At 40.7% G+C, this 13,215-nt stretch overlaps 1 protein-coding gene and 1 pseudogene across 1 annotated transcript in view; one reads left to right on the forward strand and one right to left on the reverse strand.

The window, feature by feature from the left end:
- Nucleotides 1-43: 43 nt before the first annotated feature.
- The window catches only part of ADGRG7 (adhesion G protein-coupled receptor G7), a 76,159-nt gene continuing 62,987 nt past the window's right edge, over nucleotides 44-13,215 (forward strand). The window contains exons 1-2 of the mRNA XM_072721810.1: nucleotides 44-522; nucleotides 10,428-10,625. Of these exons, the coding sequence (XP_072577911.1) occupies nucleotides 10,511-10,625 (115 nt within the window). The 5' untranslated portion in view covers nucleotides 44-522; nucleotides 10,428-10,510. The remainder of the gene's footprint in view (nucleotides 523-10,427; nucleotides 10,626-13,215) is intronic.
- Nucleotides 498-2,318, reverse strand: LOC112913671 (tubulin epsilon chain pseudogene; annotated as a pseudogene).

Raw genomic sequence — 13,215 nt, forward strand, 5'->3', positions numbered from 1 at the left:
AGCACAAACTGGGCTTTCGGAATCACAAAAATTCTGAAACAGTAAGGTAAGGTGATGAAAAACAATGTGAAATGAAGAAAAGTCGTATTTTTGTGATTTCTTTTTTACACAGCTATGCTTAGTCTAAGTAAATCTTCCACAGGCATGCTTTTTGTGGCATCCAGTTGATTATATTCCTCTGTGAGCCCTAATGAAGATGACACAGTTCCATGAAATGGCTTTCCTCCATCCCTTCCATTTGTACATAGTGATGAAGATGAGCTTTTTTTCTTTTTTTTTTCTCCTGATTTAAATTTTTTTTTAATTTTTTATTTATTTATGATAGTCACAGAGAGAGAGAGAGAGGCAGAGACACAGGCGGAGGGAGAAGCAGGCTCCATGCACCGGGAGCCCGACGTGGGATTCGATCCCGGGTCTCCAGGATCGCGCCCTGGGCCAAAGGCAGGCGCCAAACCACTGCGCCACCCAGGGATCCCAGCTTTTTTTCTTATAGAAGCTCATCGATCTCTCAGTTCCATGAAGGTAGGCTTCATGTATGTGTTATGTGCTAGAGCTAATAATGGGAACGGCCTACCAGAGGGACCAAACACAAGCTGGTTTTCCAGCCTTCTTGATTCCAGGAGACAAGCCACAGAGGTTCTTAATCTTTCCGTATATCTGCAAAGTTCTGAAACCTGTACATTTCTTCCAACCATAAGGGCACAGGCAAAGTCGAGACTATGTTTAGGGTCAGCCTGAATTAGCTGGTGATCTTTACTAAAAGGATCTTAACACATGTGATTGAACCTTTGGGTAGGAATGTTAACATCTGCCAGTGTACGTAGAGGTGTTAGGCTTGACCCTAGACAATGCTAGTTAAAGAAAAGGAACTAAATTCATGCTGATTTCATTAAGGTCCATATTAAGGGGCCCTGCAAACCTTGCAGAGCTTGTTAGGTTCAGCAGCAAATTTGCCACAACGATGTTCATTGCATCAAAGGGCTTCTGGTGCTGTTTTCCAAAAAGCCCCTGAACTTGAAGTACCCAGACTCTTTGGCCTTATAGTTGTACCCAACTCTCCAGAACTCACCATGAGGTCAATTTTCCTAATGATGTCAAATAAAGATTAGTTGTCAGTGGGCAACACACAGTCTGCATGCTTATTAAATCCCTTCATTGCCAAGATGCTATTATAAGGCAAGGTTATGACATCATGCTCACCAGAAGGATAAATTGAGGTCATGAATCTATATAGTATTGGGAATTCACCTTCAAGCACCTTTAAAAGAAGTGTGGCAAGTCCAGATCCTGCTCCTCCTCCCATAGAATGTATTATATTAAAAAAAAAAAAAACCCAAAAAACAAAAAACAAGACTACGAACAATCACAGGACTCTGCTAACTTTGAGTTTCTCTAAAATCTGTTCTTCATAAAGGCTGTCAACGACTTTGTGACCCACAATCCAATTGTTCCCTGAGCCAGAAATATTGGTGATGAGTTGCTTGCTATCAAACACACCTCTCAATGGTCCCTGGAGAATTTCACGTACTACTGCTTCCTCCATGTCCATCAAGAAAGCTCGTGCTTTCACAGAACAAATTTTCCCCTTGAAAATACTGCCAGCATCACCAACCATTCTGGTATCCATATTTCTAAAGAAGCTGCTTATTGCCTTGTCATAAATTCCCTTCTGGTTGGCCGTGGGGTACGACCATCGACCACACTGTGGTGCGGTGAGATCAGGGCACTGGCGAGCCCACACTTGCTTTCATACTCCCAGCCTGGGCCACCCACCAGCAGCAACCATACTTCTTTTTTCTCTACTGTTTCTCCTAAGGAACTCTTCTCAACCTGTAGCTACAGGAACAGAATAAAGAGAGAAAAGTCAAAGGAAGATATTATTAAGAGAAAGTAGGTCTCAAATGGTTATCAAGGGGTGAGGACACAGATACAGAGAGTTAGTGATTTGTCCAAGGTCATGCAATCAGTGGCTGAGCCCATGTTGTAATTTAATTCCTCTGACACCAAAAGTTGGGGCTCTTTCCACTTTAGAGGTGACACTACTGCATAGTGAATAGTTCAGGCCCTTCTTAGATAGACCTGCCTCATTTTAAAGACCATCTCTCCCCCATCCCTGCTCGCCACAAAGTTTCTGTTCAAATATCTCGTCAGACATTGTCTTGGGTTGGGCTGCTACAACAGAGCACCGTAGACTGGGTGTTTGGAGCAACAGACATTTATTTCCTACAGTTCTGGAGGGTGGGAAGTCCAAGATCAAGGCACCAGTAGACCTGGTGTTCGGTGAAGGCCTTGGTTTGCAGACTGGCTTGTATCCTCATGTGGTGCCAAGACAGATTGTCTCCCCCAACTATCTTCTTTATAAGGAAGCTAATCTCAGCATGAGGGTCTCTCTCTGATTATCTGATTACCTTCCAAAGGCCTCACTTCCAAATACAATCACATTGGGGATTGGATTGGATGAATGGCCAAGTACTGAATATCCTGGATAATAAACCGCAGGAAAAAAACAATAGCAACAGTGCTACCCTCTAGTGGCAGAGCGTGGCAACACAACTCCTAAGACCACCAGGTTCACATCCTAAAACGAGTCAGACCACAAACATTGTTAGAGGTAGTTTGGGTTATTTTTTTTAAATCTTAATTTTTAAAAACTTTTAAAAAATTTTAAAAATGAATTACATACATGACCTTAAGTTACACTTAAGCTTAAAATCAGTTTTAAGCTTAATGTTTTAGATTGCAAAATAAGGCATGTATTTGAACTGGAAAATGTATGCTGAATATAATATAGCAAATGTCAGGCATGAAAATATTATCTCTCCCGACTGTTGTATTACCAGCTATAAAATGTATTCACCTTATTGAGAAACCTGCTGATAACTTGTCTTGGTTGATACATTTATGCTGTTTTATGGCCCCACACAGGTTGGCAAGCTTCCATAACAGGTCATTTTGTCATTCCAATATTCCTCAAGGAGGAATGTAGGGTAAACACTCATGGAGTAAATCATTTACCAACTAGTGACTTCTGCATTATTATCTTTGGTGTGCTTTAACGCATTATATCCCTGCTCTCTAACTAGATCACAAACTCCTTGAGTATCAAACACTATTATTAAACTTTCTGGAGATTATGGATCTTATCTGGAAAATGTGTGGTGTCTGTTGCAAAATGCCCCCTGTATTTTTCAGGGTTCTCCAGAAACAATATATATATATGCCAATTAATTTAACAATTAATGAATACTTATTAATTAATAATTAAATAATTATACTAGATGGAGATAATTAGGATTCAGAAAATTATCTTGTCAAGATAAAAATAGTGGAATTTTATGTAGGACATCAAAAATGCCAAGTTATCTCACCTCAGATAAGCTTATGATTTCATACGACTATTTTCAGAAGGTCTAGTGTTCACATGGGACTAGTGCTTCTTGGCTGAGACTCTATTTTTCCCTATAAATTCTGGGTCTGCATTTCACTTGAGTGAGGCTTTTTAGAAGGTAAAGAAGAAAATTAAACCTTTTCCTACACTATGCCTCTCAACCTACCCATAATTGACTGATTCTTTCCTCTTTTAATCTTAACCACACACCTGTGGCTGTCAGCTCAGATTTGGGGCTTATAAAAGGGAGGATATAAAAGAGGAGAAAGTGGGAAAAGAAAGATGAAGGAACAAGTCAGAAGAGACAAAGAGAGGAATTGAGATTCTCTGGAGCAAAATGCAGAAGTAAACTTCAAACTAAAAAAAGAATTTGAGAGTTCCTTTTCTTTCATCTTCTGGAACACAGAGAAATTATTTCAGGGTTACATTAATCAGAGTCCAGAATCTACTATGGACACACATTGTAGTTTCATAGGCACCAAACATCTGCAAGTATTAAGTGAATTACTTTCACAAAATGATGCTGGATTTTCCTCTATGGAGCAATCAGCCCTCAAGAAGCCCTCAAGACCCTCAAGACCCTCAAGATCTAGAACACCTGGCTCTGGAGAGCATTGGAGGCACCTGGAGAACTAAGGCATCTAGAGGAAGCTAATCTCAGCATGAGGGTCCCTCTCTGATTATCTGATTACCTTCCAAAGGCCTCACTTCCAAATACAATCACATTGCGGATTGGATTGGATGAATGGCCAAGTACCGAATATACTAAATAATAAACCACAGGAAAAAAACAATAGCAACAGTGCTTGCTACCTTCTAGTGGCAGAGCGTAGCAACACAACTCCTAAGACAACCAGGTTGACGTCCTAAAAGGAGTCAGACCACAAACATGGTTTGAGGTAGAGCTTGGGTTATTTTTTAAAAATATTAATTTTTAAAAACTTTAAAAAATTTTTAAAAATGAATACATACATGACCTTAACTTACTTACACTTAAGCTTAAAATCAGTTTTAAGCTTAATGTTTTAGACTTCAAAATAAGGCATGTATTTGAACTGGAAAATGTATGCTGAATATAATATGGCAAATGTCAGGTATGAAAGGTCAGTAACAAAGCAAGGTCAGACACCTGGTGACTTCCTTTTGGCCCAGGAAAGGTTTTTCAATATCTTTCTCCCTGCTGTCCTTTGGCGACCAGGTAGAAACAGAGGTGGGTGGGGTTGTTTAGATTAATATGCAGGTGAATTCCAAGGTTTCTCTGTTAGCAGTTCTGAGTTTTCACTAGTGAAGGAGGGGAAACGTCGTTGGGAGGTTTTCCAATGGAGAAACAAACTCAGAGGCTCATCTCTAAGGAATAGCAGGTGGGGAAGTTGAGATTGGCCTCTGTTATTAGTGTCACGGGAGGTAAGGTAAGCAGGTTTCTGCGTAATTAGCTCTCTATTGGGGTCATAGTCCAGAAGGTAGGGAAATAAAAGAGATTTCAGAAGGTCTTGATGTTTTGGGGTTTAAGCTCATTATGAATCTGGTTAAATAAATGAATAAGGTAAAATGAAGATTAGTGGTTTCACAGGTGACAGAAATATAGGCTGCTTGTGAATTTGAGCAGGGTCATCTGAAAATCTGGCAATCTTTAAACCCATGAGACTTCCATAAACACTAACAAAGGAATGTTCTAGTACACAAAAATGTCATTTAGTCTCTCGCCATTTGCTGGTTTACTGCAAACTTGATTCACTTGCTCTGGGAGAGCTCTTCTTGAACAGTAGTTACTAAACTTCAGCGGACATCAAGTTGGAGGACTGGTTACACCCTCCCCCCCCGAGTTTCAGATTCAGTAATTTCCTATTTTATTTAATGGGTTATAACGTGAGACCATTGTTTATTTTGATGCTCAAACTGCCAGAGATATTGGGAGAAATCTGTCCTCACTTTTGGGGCAAGAGAAAGCAGAACTAGACACTTCATTCTCAGTTTTGCCCAATTCTCATGCGGAGTGAAAACCTGTGGCCTCCACGTGGGCATTCCCATCCCCTTGCTGTGGTTCTAATGATTTCCAGAGTCCCCGAAAGGGGAGATGGGGCTACCATTCACACAGAGAGTACCCAGGGGTAGGTGGGGAGCCCTCAGGATGGTCCTGTGTTATCCTAGAACCAATAGGAGGTTCTGATTTACCAAAGGAAAGACTGCGGCCCTGCCACCGAGGGCTCAGTGGGGTAAGCAGGGCCACGGCTGGCCAGCCTCCTCCCTCCTAGGCCTCTTGAGATGCCTGCATTCCAAAGAGCAGACGGTTTGCACATGTGCATTGTGCTCCAGGACTTGGTTACCCTGAAAAGCACCTGTATCCTCTACCCAAAGGTCACTGCACCACAGCCCTGTTCAAACCATTGATCATCAGCCCTGAGCACGTACCAGCTACACTGAATCACTGCTGCTTCTCTCTGTTAGCAGTTCTGAGTTTTCACTAGTCAAGGGGCGGCCAACGTCGTTGGGAGGTTTTCCAATGGAGAAACAAACTCAGAGGCTCATCTCTAAGGAATAACAGGTGGGGAAGTTGAGATTGGCCTTTGTTGTTAGTCTCTCATGTTCTGTCTCCCTTTCTGATATTTCCCACTCATTTTTTTTCCTTTCCCCTTTATTCCCTTTCACTGTTTTTTATATTCCCCAAATGAATGAGACCATATAATGTTTGTCTAATCCAAAGCTGTTAAGTTTCTATTTGGGTGGGGGGGGATGCCTGGGTGGTGCAGTTGGTTAAGCATCTGCCTTCGGCTCAGGTCGTGGTCCTGAGGTCCTGGGATGGAGTCCCACATCCGGCTCCCTGCTCAGTGAGGAGCCTGCTTCTCCTCCCTCTGCTCCCCTGCTCCCGCTCTCTCTTGCTTGCTCTCTATCTCAAATAAATCTTTTTAAAAAAAGTTTCTATTTTTTTTAAGGCACAATGGAAGTTATTTAGTTCAAATATTAGCAATAAGAAGTAATATCACACCCCTTTCTTTGAAATACTTGACTTTGTTGCAGGCAACAGTTTTCCTTTCTGAGATCAGAAGGTCTTGACTGGGGGGCTCAGCGGTTTAGTGCTGCCTTCAGCTCAGGTCGTGATCCTGGAGACTCGGGATCGAGGCCCACATTGGGCTCCCTGCACGGAGCCTGGTTCTGCCCCCTCCCCCCCACCGCCGTCTCTCATGAATAAATAAATAATCTTTTAAAAAAAGAAGGTCATGACTGTAATGCATTTATCTGATAGCCATTTCCCTTGAAGGATTTTGCTTCCGTCAGAATTAGCCCTCTGTAGCTTTTCTTTTTCCATGTTTCTGATGACCTGTTTTGAAATTCTTATGGAATTCAAATTTTATCCCTTTCCAAATATGTAATTCCCTTCTCCTACAGTAAAGAACTTGGCTCTCATTATTCTTATATCCTTATCCTTATATCCTTATATATCCTTATCAGATATATCCTTACCTGATATTCTTATATCAGCCTGTGTAGAACTAATTTTTGATCTTCAGCCCCACCCTGCCCTTTGTTTGGGGTCTGACTCCCTATTCTAGGCTCCACTTGGACACCCTCCTCACTCAACTCTGCCTCTGAATTCCCACACCGACCAGCCCACACATGCAGATGCCCCCGTGACCCTTCTTGGTCTGTAAAGGAATGCCCTCCTCTCCCTGCCCTGGCTTTGATTTCCTACATCAGGCTGTCTCTTGCCTGAAGGTCTTCCTCACCCCTTGGTTGTGAGGCCGTCCCTCCCTATCATATGGGTGCCTTAGTCACTCTGCTTGGAATGGACATCTCATTCGAGGTTCTCTTGTACTCTTTGCCCTCCCCTATTGGGCTCTCACATCTGCTCTGGTCTATTGTTCCTCTCTACCCCTGCTATAGACACCTGCCTTGTTCTTCCTCAATGGACTTTAGGACTGAAATTTTCAGGAAGGGAAGGCTTCAACTAAGTTGTTCAAAATATGAGGAAATAGAAGTTCAGATGTTTATGTGGCTTGTCCAGGGTCACAGAGCAAATTTGAGACAATGTACAATGTCAGTACAAATTCAGGCATTCCTGAGTGTAAGCTGTGTGAGGGCGGGGGCCTTGCTTCTCTCGTCCACTCTATCATCCTCAGTACCTAGCACAATGTCTGCATTGAGTAGAACAAATAAATAAATGAATTATACTCTGTTGAGTTCTTTTATTTTTCCTTTTTATTATCTTGATAGATGTGTGTGTGTGTGTGTGTATAAAATTGATGCCGATATACTTGTCTATAACCAATAGAAATTCATGCTCTTATATAAATGTCAATATCTAAGTATCTGTGCCTAGGATTTCTTCTATTCCATAAATTTCTAGAGTTCCTAGCTGGATAGTTGGCATGTTAATGAAAATATAAAAGTACTAAGAAGCTACAGCCATTGTGACATCCCAGGATTCCTGCGTTTCCATTGAGTGTGGAAAAGAAAATGTCTGAGCACCACCAAAACCAGTTTTTCAGTCACCAGACTACAGCCCCTTCAAAATATTTGAAATACTACCAGGGAAAAATACCATCACCATATGGCAGACGTGGGACCCATGATCAGTTTCTTCAGTCACTCTGCTCAACCTAGTAAGGTTGATCATGATCATGGAAGGCAGTGGCTTCAAAACATGTTCTGAAAGATTGCTATCTCTGAGAAATTCTTCTGGAGAAGAGGATTCTGTGGTCAACATTGGAAACTTGACAATTCACAATGTATGTGAGCATATTAAAGGCTCTAAGAAACTCTAGAGTTGAAGAAAACTATTACCATTGTGTAAACTAGTATCACTCAAATTTCCTTAACCACGGAGCTCTTGTTTAGAGTAATATCCGCCCAAGTCTCATTTCCTCATTCATACAATGGGCAAAAATACCTGTTATGTGTGAGTAATTGTACAGAATAAATGAGACAAAGATACAGAAAATGAATAGCACAGTGCTTCTAGGCACTTCATAAGAGCTACTTCCTTTTCTTATACATTATGAATTTTACATGGTTCCTTTTATTTTTGAAAGAATAATAGATGTATTATTATTATAATGGAAAAATATTAAATGCATAAGGTAAAAACATCAAATCACAAAAGGAATGTAAATGAAAAATGCATTTCTTAGATCTCTGAGATTCGCAAGAAGAGTTTTTTTTATGTACCCTTCCAGACACTTTCTGTGCATATATAGGCAGACATCTCAGAAATGGATTTTTAAAAATCTATTCACAGCAAATGAAACGACGAATTCACATTTGTTTATTTTGCGCTGCTGCAGCATTACCTCTAAGTTCTTCCATTTTTGGGGTACATAGATATGTTTTTCTGAAATCCTTGGGTGGGGTAAAAGTTAGAGGCTGTGTTCATATCCACTGAAGCTGTATTTTGATAGAATATTATGGATAACAGGGGATATATAGTTGTTTGGGGGGTTGAAAAAAGTCAGCTTACATGTGTCCTCTTTTATTTTTTTATTTTTTATTTATTTTATTTTTTTGAAAATATTTTATTTATTTATTCACGAGAGATACAGAAAGACAGGCAGAGACAGGGAGAAGTCCTCTGTGGGGAGCTCGATGCAGGCAAGACTCGATCCCAGGACTCTGGGATCAGGACCTGAGCCGAAGGCAGATGCTCAACCACTGAGCCACCCAGGCGTCCCTAAATGTGTCCTCTTTTATAAAATCTTTCTTAACCCACCGGGAATAGGACTTTGACTGAGGTGAATAATCATTCATTCAAATATTCAGTTAAGAGTGGAGAGGGGATAGGGGAAAATAACATGAGAGCCTGGGCAAGAGAGCTGAAGCTTCAGGGATACCAGCTTACCCTGACCAGGATGTGAATTAGTCTGCTAGATTAAAAAAAAAAAAAATTAGTCTGTTAGAGCTGCTGTAACAAAGTACTACAATTGAGTGACCTAAGTAACACAAATTTATTGTCTTACAGTTCTGGAGGCTAGAAGCCCCAAATCAAGGTCTCAGCAGTGTTGGTTCCTTCTGAGGGTTCAGAGGGAAGGCTCTGTTCCAGGCCTCTTTCCTCGGCGTGAGGATAGCCATCCTCTCCCTGTGTTTCTTCCTAAATTCTTGCCTTTGCATATCTCTGTGCAAATTTCCTCTTTTTTTTTTTTTAAGGATTTTATTTATTCATGAGAAACACAGAGACACAGGCTGAAGGAGAAGCGGGCTCCCTGCAGGGAGCCCGATGTGGACTTGGATCCCAGGTCTCCAGGATCTCACCCAGGGCTGAAGGGGTCGCTAAACCACTAGCCACTCGGGCTGCCCACAAATTTCCTCTTCTTATTAAGGACACTAGTTTCATTGGTTTAGAGCCCACTTTAACGACCTCATTTTAACTTGCTTACCTCTAGAATGACCCTATTTCCAAATAAGGTCATATTCTAGGTATGAGGGTTTAGGACTTCAACACAGGAATTTTTAGGGGGACACAATTCAGCTCATAATAGCTGGGTCATAATACTGGGATTTGGTGCTTTACCAAAATTCACCCTGTGCTAGTAAAGCCCATATACCAACTGCAGCTTTCAAAATGTGGGCTCCTTTAAAAGAGTGCAAATTCTGGAATCATGTGTATGTCAAGAGGTTTACTCTTGTTGATAAGAGGGAATCTGTGTGGCTTGAAGCACCTGTTAGTTTACCTCTGTGAGACCCCCTACAACCAAAGTGTAAGAAGATGACTTGGTCTTTATTATTATTATTATTATTATTATTATTATTATTATTATTTTGCTCCCTTCCCCAGCTTCTTGCTTATCTGGACATTTATACTTTGACCCTATTAACTATTCCTCCCCTTTCTCCTTTATTACCCTGAGTTATCTTCTCTTCCCATAATTCCAACTTCTTTTTTTCATGTTCCCATTCAGCGAAGGATGAGGAAATTGCAATGAGAGCATGTACCTTTTATTAGATGATTCAAACTGCAGCCTGCCTTGAAAAGTCAGGCTGAAAAGTCCTAAGAAATGAGGACTTCTGCCTCATAGATCACTGAAAGGAGGAATTATTTTTATTTTTTAAGGATAGCTTCTGATTACACTTGGCTCGAGAAGAAAGAAGCTAGTTGTTTTTCAGCCAGTAGTGGATTTGTGGTTTGGCTTTCCCATGGCTTCCTGCCGTGCGTGTGACCTCAGGGTGCTGGTGGTCATTGCATGTGGACTGGTGACGATCATCATTTTGGCCCTGGGCATCTGGATGACTGTGATTACGGTCCATAAAGGTAATATCATTTATGTTTAATTATGTTGTGTTTATCTTTTAGTTGCTATGTTTAACTCAAATCAAGAGAAGGTATTGAGCCCTCCTTCCTCACACCTGACACACCAGGGACTGCAAATGGCCATGTCTGGGCTGAGGCTGCCCACCATGTATGTATTTCATATGTGAAATACAACAGGTAAGGGGCAGCTGATGCCTTGCATATGGTTGTACACACATGAATATGAATATGTGTGTATGAGTGGGCCGGGGGATGAATTAATTACATAGTTTAATTAGCCTCTTCTTGCTCTTTTAACTCCTGATTGGATAATGGCATGATTAAAATCACTCATAACACATGTTTGGGTTTGTTTAGCTAAATCCAAGAAAGATAAATGATGATGGACCCACACAGACGGACGCACATAACCAAACACATGCAGAATGGAATTTCATCTCAAGGAGAGAGTTTAGGGATGTTCTCACTAGGATTTTAACTAAAACCTGATGGTTTGTACACAAAGTCCTCACCTTCCAAGTGTTAAAAACTACTCAAAAATTAAGATTCCTTAGAAAATGATTTTTTTCTGGTTTGGAATAACCAAGTATTTGTTAGTAAACTGCTGTGTGCTAGAGCTGACACTGGAAGGTGGGACGGAGGGCAATGATGTGTAAAACAATGATGTTAGAGGAAAACTCCCAACAAGGAGTTTCTATAATCCCAGTGCTGGTTCCCTTGGGCAGCAGAGGTTTCAAAGCTGGAGGTGCTGAGTATTCCCTTTTGTAATTAACAGAGAAAAATTCTAATAAAACTGAGTAAATAAGGGTAAATAATACCAGTTGAGAGAGCAGAAGGCGCAGTGGTCTACCCTCGAGAAGGTAACTGAGGAGGATAGAAGGTTGGGGGAGCCAGCACAAGCACCTACATGTCGGCAAAGTTCCACTGCTGGGGACAAAAGAAGTCAAATATATTAGCTGTGGAAAGAGTGGTAGCTGAGAAGGGATCTAATCATCCTTCCCTCCCTCTCACCCCCAAGAACATTATTTAGAGAATATTGTACTAATAGGATTTGGATAAATAGCATGGGAAAATATCCCAGAACAAAATGATAAAATTTAAACTTGAGAAAAATGTGTTTTCATTTATTTTATTTGTCCATTTAAGTTTTGTTTACAATTTAAAAAATTAAAAAAAATTAAGAAAAATAAAAATAAATAAAAATAAACAATTTAAAAAATTATGAATGACAGATTTTACCCTATTAAGGCTGCTGAGTTTATAATATCTTTTTAAAAATTATTTATTTATTTGAGAGAGAGAGAGAGACAGAGAGACAGAGATCATGACGGAGTTAGCAAGAGAGAGCATGAGCAGGGAAAAAAGGGAGGAGAAGCAGGCTTTCTGCCGAGCAGGGACCCTGATACTGGGTTTGATCCCAGGACTCTGGGATCATGACCTCAGCCAAAGGCAGATGCTTTCCCCACTGTGCCACCCAGGTGCCCCATGAGACCTTATTTAAATAGTATACTTCTAAGAAATCTTTCTTTTCTTCCCTTCTCCTTCCTTTCCTTCTTTATATGACATCTACTTTAAAAGGGAATTTTGTGGTGACTAAGAAAGGACACAGGTACAGTAGAACCATAAAAACAAGGACCGAAGTATAAAACATTATAAGGAAGGAAACAGAGGGAGTTGCTGAAAGTAAATACAAAACATAATCCCTGAGACATATCTCTAAACTTCCTGAGGGCTAAGACCCCAAATGAAGCATGATAAGCAACCAAAACCCCTTATTTAATGGTAAAAGCATACCAGCTCCTTAAGAAAAGAAAGAAAGAAAGAAAGAAAGAAAGAAAGAAAGAAAGAAAAAGACAAATGTGTCCTTGCTCTGAATCTTTCTTAAAAATTGCTTTATTTGCTTGCAGTTTGCACACAATGTTATATTCTTACATTAGTGTCAGGTGTACAACTGATTTGACAAGTTTATGATTTCTGCTTATTTCATTTAATCCCAACAACTACCTTTGAGGCAGTTATTACTATATCCAGGGTACAGATGGGGAAACTCAGGCTCAGACAGTGTTGTCAAGCTTACATAGCTAGAGAGTGTTGGGTCTGGATTTGAATCTAGAATTTTCTGGCTTCAGTATCTTGCTCTTCCCTCCCACCTATCCTGCCTTCCTAGAGGGAAGATAAGAGTAACTCAATGAATTAATTCATCTCTCCTCTCTCTCTGAGGCAACTCTGCCTGAAAATGCCACTTCACAAAGATATGCAGTAACCAGTAGAAACCCTTGCTAGGCAAACGTAGGCACTTTGGGAAGTCACATGTTTGTCTTCACGTCGATGAGGTCTACATTATTAACATGGCTCAGAGAGTATAGGTTAGTGTGTTCACTTTTAAGGTTTTCTGAGTCTTCAAATGGTGTTTATAGACTTTCGGAGTAACTGCTATAGCTTTGCCACATCCTTCCACGTTGTGCCAAAGTGTTCTTTCAGCTTTGCAAGGCTACAGGATGGGCTGCCGTTGATCTCGTCTAGGACAGCAGGAGAGCCTGCGTTCCATCTGGAGAGTGCTCACGGTCTAGCAGTCTTGCTCCAGGTGACT

This window comes from Vulpes vulpes, chromosome 1 (genome assembly GCF_048418805.1).
Source record: "Vulpes vulpes isolate BD-2025 chromosome 1, VulVul3, whole genome shotgun sequence".
In the NCBI taxonomy this organism is placed as follows: Eukaryota; Metazoa; Chordata; class Mammalia; order Carnivora; family Canidae; genus Vulpes; species Vulpes vulpes.